This window comes from Alosa pseudoharengus, unplaced genomic scaffold (assembly GCF_046254945.1).
Source record: "Alosa pseudoharengus isolate Yale_2024_CS ecotype anadromous, Long Island Sound unplaced genomic scaffold, YU_APseudo_1.1 YU_APseudo_1.1_scf_13, whole genome shotgun sequence".
NCBI classification, from domain to species: Eukaryota; Metazoa; Chordata; class Actinopteri; order Clupeiformes; family Clupeidae; genus Alosa; species Alosa pseudoharengus.
The window spans coordinates 30,021,911-30,029,410 of record NW_027468598.1 but is presented as its reverse complement, the minus strand read 5'-3'; the positions used below and the strand labels follow the sequence as shown (position 1 = coordinate 30,029,410).

The 7,500-nt window shown below is 48.5% G+C and overlaps 1 protein-coding gene across 1 annotated transcript in view; it reads left to right on the top strand.

Annotated features, from left to right (window-relative positions):
- Positions 1-7,500, top strand: part of dscaml1 (Down syndrome cell adhesion molecule like 1) — a 93,257-nt gene that overhangs the window by 51,436 nt on the left and 34,321 nt on the right. Inside the window, exons 6-9 of the mRNA XM_076281760.1 lie at positions 1-189; positions 3,516-3,800; positions 4,960-5,079; positions 5,387-5,557. The exon at positions 1-189 is cut by the window's left edge and continues 84 nt beyond it. Of these exons, the coding sequence (XP_076137875.1) occupies positions 1-189; positions 3,516-3,800; positions 4,960-5,079; positions 5,387-5,557 (765 nt within the window). The remainder of the gene's footprint in view (positions 190-3,515; positions 3,801-4,959; positions 5,080-5,386; positions 5,558-7,500) is intronic.

The window sequence follows — 7,500 nt, the reverse complement described above, 5'->3', positions numbered from 1 at the left end:
CGTACTACTCTATCAAGTGGTACAAGGAGGGCATGCAGCTGCCCGACAACCACCGGCAGATGGTGTACGAGAACGGCACGCTGAAGCTGAGCGACGTCCAGAAGGGTATGGATGAGGGCGCCTACCTGTGCAGCGTGCTCATCTCCCCGCAGGTCTTCATCACCCAGACCGTCTACGTCACCGTCAAAGGTGAGGGCCGCAGGGGGCAACACAGGGCACATGGGCTGGGCATGAGGGGTGCAGGGGGCAACACAGGGCACATGGGCTGGGCATTAGGGGCGCAGGGGGCAACACAGGGGCACATGGGCTGGGCATTAGGGGCGCAGGGGGCAACACAGGACACATGGGCTGGGCATGAGGGGCGCAGGGGGCAACACGGGGGCACATGGGCTGGGCATGAGGGGTGCAAGGGGCAACACAGGGCACTTGGGCTGGGCATGAGGGGTGCAGGGGGCAACACAGGGGCACATGGGCTGGGCATGAGGGGTGCAGGGGGCAACACAGGGCACTTGGGCTGGGCATGAGGGGTGCAGGGGGCAACACAGGGCACATGGGCTGGGCATGAGGCGTGCAGGGGGCAACACAGGGCACTTGGGCTGGGCATGAGGGGTGCAGGGGGCAACACAGGGCACTTGGGCTGGGCATGAGGGGTGCAGGGGGCAACACAGGGCACTTGGGCTGGGCATGAGGGGTGCAGGGGGCAACACAGGGCACTTGGGCTGGGCATGAGGGGTGCAGGGGGCAACACAGGGCACATGGGCTGGGCATGAGGGGTGCAGGGGGCAACACAGGGCACTTGGGCTGGGCATGAGGGGTGCAGGGGGCAACACAGGGCACTTGGGCTGGGCATGAGGGGTGCAGGGGGCAACACAGGGCACTTGGGCTGGGCATGAGGGGTGCAGGGGGCAACACAGGGCACTTGGGCTGGGCATGAGGGGTGCAGTTGAGGGAGGAGTATGTGTGGATATGAGAGGGCCAGGGGTCATATAAGGGGACAGGGGGCAAAACAGGGCACTTGGCCTGGGCATGAGGGGCGCAGGGGGCAAAACAGGGCACTTGGGCTGGACTGGGCAGGAGGGGATATTACTACTGGCTCAAATAGAAACAAAAACGCAGGACAGAGTGCGACAAACAAATATCTAAGGGTTTATTCCACAACGTGAATTTACAGAACAAGTGAGGGAGGGTGTGTGTGTGTGTGTGTGTGTAGGTGGTCAGGCACAGGTCAGGGTTAGTGTTTTGACTGTGCTTCATGAAAGCATGAGAGTGGATATAAGCAGGTGCAGTCACTCAGAATTGAATGGTGGTCAGGCAATTGAAAAAAATACAATGTATTAATTTGGATCCTGTGATATTTTTAATTCATAGATAAAGATCAAATTTAGCTATCTATCTCGCTGCCTTAAACCCCCATGTTGAAGCAGATATGAATTTATTTTTTTAGATTTCCCCATTATAACTTCCTCTATGACTAGCAAAGATTTAGTTTTAATCAGTACTAGATTCTGCGCTGGAGCCATCTGCTATCTGAGTCATCTGCAGCCGACAGCTTCACAAAAAAATATCCCCTTTCCACCACAAATGCGTTTAAAGGGACAAAGGCCCCCTTCTCATTGGCTGCTACCTCTCTGCCTCTGCACTGATACGTTACTGTTTTAGTGTTCTTGTACATAATATTATGGCTGCCTCTAATACAATTTGTATTAGTTTGACTTGCAGTGTCACCTGTTGCTAAGCAACATCGCGGCAGAGCAAAGATGGCGGCTAGGGATGTATCTGCATAGATCAGAGATTCATGTCTCCCCTGAATTGGCTGACACCACACCACACACACACACACACACACACACACACACACACACACACACACACACACACACACACACACACACACACACGCATAGATCTATGCCAGATCAGGGCCAGATTAGATATTTTGCAGCTTTCCATGATGCCTCTGCAGAGGAACACTGCATTAATATTTTCATTTTGTTATTATTTGTTTGGGAAGAAAAATATCTACATTGAAAAACTATTTTTATATTATATACTAATATATATACTAATATAGATTTCTGTATATGCCATTATTTAAAAAAAAATTTCAAAGCATGTTTTCTGAATACCTTAGGCCCTCCAGAGAGAGATTACTTGAAATGTAATATATGAGTTCAAGGGGACTCTGAATTTCAGCCAATTCTATTTGTACTCACAATCTAGTGTATTTGTTGTGGCTGGTGTGTGTGTGTGTGTGTGTGCGTGTGTGTGTGTGTGTGTGTGTGTGTGTGTGTGTGTGTGTGTGTGTGTGTGTGTGTGTGTGTGTGTGTGTGTGTGTGTGTGTTAGAATCAAGTAGATGGGTTTCTTTCACAGACGCATGAACACACTCTAACAGCCTTTGATTAGGGGGATTAGTTGCTGGTGCACCCTTGCCCACCCTTTCGGCCGCTCATCAATTACACAAGGACCCTGTGTCACTGTGTGTGTGTGTGTGTGTGTGTGTGTGTGTGTGTGTGTGTGTGTGTGTGTGTGTGTGTGTGTGTGTGGAAAATAAACCTAGATACTGTCTGTATTCTTATGCTAAAAGAGCTGGAATTAAAAAACTGATGTCTTTAAGATAGAAATGTAGCATTGTGCTATTAGCCTTATCTCATGCTTGAGTGTGTGTGTGTGTGTGTGTGTGTGTGTGTGTGTGTGTGTGTGTGTGTGTGTGTGTGTGTGTGTGTGTGTGTGTGTGACTGACTGACTGTGAGCAGGAACACCAGCATAAGGGAACACTGGCTCCAGTGTGTGTAGTATACTGGGCTGCTTGTCTTGTCTTGTCTGATTTAATTAGATGAATTTTAACGAGCTCTAGATTAAACCCCCAGATGTCTCCGGCGGAGCCCCCCACCTCAGTTACCACGGCAACGCCATTATTCCCTCTGCCAATTGGTCTCTAATTAGAGCAGCTATTATGGGCTGTAGGGAAGAGTAGGGGGCCTGGATTACACTGCACATCATAGAGAGGGCTTATGTGCTAGGCTACACCTCTGAATCTCAATGTGTTTCTCTCTCTCCCTATCTCTCCATCTCCCTCTTCCCCTCCCTCTCCCTCTTTCTCTCTTTCCTTTAAACCACCTGTCCTCCCAATGCCCTTACCACCCTTGTACAATCCTTAAAATAACCTCGTCTTTCTAATGCACCTTCTCTTTCTAATATCTATCTATCTATCTATCTATCTATCTATCTATCTATCTATCTATCTATCTATCTATCTATCTATCTATCTATCTAAACCTGATATCTCTCACTTCCCCTTTTTGTTTCTCCTTCCTCTACACTCTCTCTCTTTCTCTCTCTCTCTCTCTCTCTCTCTCTCTCTCTCTCTCTCTCTGTAACCCTTTTTCTTCCTTATCACACACACCCTGTTAATATCATGCCATTAATCTCGTTGCCATCTCCATTCATTCATGCTTGTCACTCTCATTTTCTTTTTTCATTTGCCGACCCCTCCTACCTCTGTCCGTCCTTCCAGTTCCCCCCCTCATCCAGCCGTTTGACTTCCCGCCCACGTCCATCGGGAAGCTGATGTACGTGGCGTGCGTGGTGTCGTCGGGCGACATGCCCATCCGCTTCACCTGGCGCAAGGATGGCCAGGAGATCAGGCACGACGGCAACTCGGGCGTCACCATAGAGACCAAGGAGTTCATGAGCTCGCTGCAGATCTCCAAGGTGTCGCTCAAGCACAACGGCAACTACACCTGCATCGCCAGCAACGACGCCGCCACCGTCAGCACCGAGAGACAGCTCATCGTCACCGGTGAGGACAGGGCAGGGCGGAGGACGAGAGAGGGAAGACAGGGGTCAGGATCAGGATTTGGTGGTGGTGTTGTTATTTTGCCTTGCAGTGTCTGGAATGGATGAGGTCAAAATCAGTCATATCAGGGCTAGATCACGGTCAGTTAAAGGTCAGATCTGGGCCAGATCACGGTCAGTTAAAGGTCAGATCTGGGCTAAATCATTGTCCAGGAATATGAATAATTTACCAAGGAAGACTTCCATTACATATAGTCAAAATATAGGCATTCAAATATAGTCAAAATATGGGCATTAAAATAATTAAAGGGCTACATACATGTACTTTCTATCCTGAGAGTGGATACGGACCACGCCCTGATTAGAATAATGCATATCTTACAGAGCAATGAATTAAAAACAAAAACAAAAAAAGTCAGCTTGGTCTTTAGATGATTTTTACCAAATGTTGAGAGATTCGGATCAAGAAAATGGAGGGAAAACTTGCCAAAATAAAATGGGGTGGGGTACAGTGGGATGCAAGAGTTCTCAAAGATCAAGAGGAAATTCCATACGGTTCCCAGGATATGAGAAAAAAAATGTAAAGATGTTAAATAATAGCGCCCCCTATGGTCAGATATGGGCAATTAAATGTTTGCGAGATCATGCATTGTTCTGGGACTTATGTTGAAAATTTGGTGTCTTACGACTTTACAAAAAATAATAATGAAGAAGAAATAGAACAAAAACTTCCCTTCGGCGTCCAAGCTTCTCTGCTTGGACCCCTAATAGCAGGAAGTCGGACAGGCAAGTGATCAGGGGGAAAAAAAGAAATCTTTGAAGGGTCTCAATAAAAATATTGAAGAAATGCTCAAATACATAGCAGGGAAGAAAGCTCACAGAGGTGTCTGGTATTGACAACACCAGCGCAGACTGAGTGCAGAACACAGCAGACTATTGGCAAGAGGAAAAGAGAGGCTCTGAATTATTAGAGAGGAGAAATCTCAGAGAGAGATGGGGCATGAGAAGTCAGAACAGCTGCTGTGTCTGCACTGCCTAGCATTACAGCTGGAGACCAGGAAGCCCACTTCAATATGAGAGTGATGCAATGAATTCTTCATTGTTTGGGTTCAGTTGAAATCTCGGTGCAAAAACATGTCAATGTCTTTTTTTTTCCACCTCAGTTCCTCCCCGCTTTGAAGTTCAGCCCAATAACCAAGATGGCATCTACGGCAAGTCAGGGATCCTCAACTGCTCAGTCGATGGCTACCCCCCTCCCAAAGTTATGTGGAAACATGCCAAAGGTACATAATTTACACATCACACACCTCTGTGCCATAGACAGGTCAGGTGTAAAGACCTTGCACACAATTGATTAATGCACACTTGCACACCTGTATGTGGAGAGTCTGGCTTTGGGCAGTCAATACTGAAACTCATGTGATTTTAAAGGAAGGGATTTTAATGAATACCACTGGGAAGCTAAAATGAGATTTCCTCTGAATAGTCTCCAGTATAAAACAACAGATACGCACTCTGGAACAGACACGGCTTTGCTCCTTCTCTCCTCTCGTTCTCACTCTGTCTCTCTGTTCTCCTCCGGTGCTCTAGGGAACCCACAGCAGTACCACCCGGTTCCTCTCACGGGTCGTATCCAGCTCATGTCCAACGGGTCACTGCTGATCCGGCACGTTCTGGAGGAGGACCGCGGTTACTACCTATGCCAGGCCAGCAACGGCGTCGGCTCCGATATCAGCAAGAGCATGATGCTCACAGTCAAAAGTGAGTGTCCGGCAGCATTATCAACACAGACACTGGAGTCCTTTACCACCCTCCCAAAACCACCACTGAAGATCAACAACGGAATTACACCAACACCCACACCAAAATAAATAAACTTCAACACTATAATACTGTAGTGTAACAACACTAGCACTTAGATTAAACCACCAACACTTGCATCAACACCAACACTAACTAAACCTCTACATTGCAACTTACGCAAGCTCCGAAATCAATTCTGAGAATGTTCTAATGCCAACACTGAAGTAAACATCCACGACGTGTGTGTGTGTGACAACGTGTGTGTGTGTGTGTGTGTGGTATGTGGTGTGTGGTGTGTGGTGTGTGTGTGTGTGTGTGTGTGTGTGTCAGTGGGGTGGGGGTGGCAGAGGAATCCATTAGTGCTTGGGTAAGTGAATCATGTGTACTAGCTGATAGTGTGTGTGTGTGTGTGTGTGTGTGTGTGTGTGTGTGTGTGTGTGTGTGTGTGTGTGTGTGTGTGTGTGTGTGTGTGTGTGTGTGTGTATGTGCTGGCTGCCATTGTGCAGGAGTGAGAGAGTGTACCCCCAGAGGTGTGCTGGACTCAGATGTGTCCTTACCTCACTAACAGAGACCACAGGGACCGCTTAGGATGCCCCAGCAGCTCCGTCACACACACACACACACACACACACACACACACACACACACACACACACACACACACACACACATATACTGTACACACGCATTCAATCACACACACACTCACACACGCACAGACACACAGACACACACTGAAAGACACACACAGATACAGTGCACATAATGTCCACACATCAACTCATATAGTTCACTTTTGTCATGCAGAGCAATGAGGCTTCTCATTATATTCCCATAGCACAGAGGGAAGAGTGGGTAACGGCAGAGAGGAGGGCCTCATGAAATAGCGCAAATGGCTCTGTGTGTGTGTGTGTGCGTGCGTGCGTGCGTGCGTGCGTGCGTGCGTGCGTGCGTGCGTGCGTGCGTGCGTGCGTGCGTGCGTGCGTGCATGCGAGTGATTGAATGTGTGTGTATATGAGTATGAGTCTGACTGTGTGTGTGTGTGTGTGTGTGTGTGTGTGTGTGTGTGTGTGTGTGTGTGTTCGTGCATGTGTGCTATGTCTGTTCAGCGTAGTCGTCCATCATTATCCCAACTAGCTCTCTCTGCACAGCTACTCTCAGTACACACACACACACACACACACAAACACACACACACACACACACACACACACGTACACACTCCTGATGAATCATAAGTCAGAGGCTCTGCACGGCACAGTGCTCTTTCGCATCATTCACCTGCCCTATGTACAGCAGCAATCACCTTTAAACTGAACAGAGATGTTCTTCCCGCCCTCTCTTTCTCCCTCCCTCCTCTCTCTCTCTCTCTCTCTCTCTCTCTCTCTCTGATCACGCTCCCCTTCTCCCTCGCTTTCTCCTGGCCTGTGTGCTGGTGTTAGTGTTAGTGTTATTGATTGAATCGTTCCTCTCCTCTGCCTTCCTCAATTCCGTCTGTTTGGCCCAGTAGATGGAGAGATGGAGGGAGGGAGGGAGAGAGGAAGAGAGGGAGAGATGGAGGGAGGGAGGGGAGGATGAATAAGTGATGAAAACAAAACAGCGGAACCCTCCTCAGATCGATACTGTGGGTTAGTGTGAGTCTGTGTGTGTGTGTGTATGTGTGTGTGTGTGTGTGTGTGTGTGTGTGTGTGTGTGTGTGTGTGTGTGTGTCTCTGTGTGTGTGTGTGTGTGTGTGTCTGAGTGTAAGTGTGTGTGTGGGTGTGTGATTCCTTTGAAGAGGTAAAGGGAGGATCCTGTGGTGTATGTGAGCCAGACTCTAACAGTAAATGTACTGAGCTGTGGGTCTCACAGATACATACACACTCACACACTCAAACACACACACACACACACACACACAC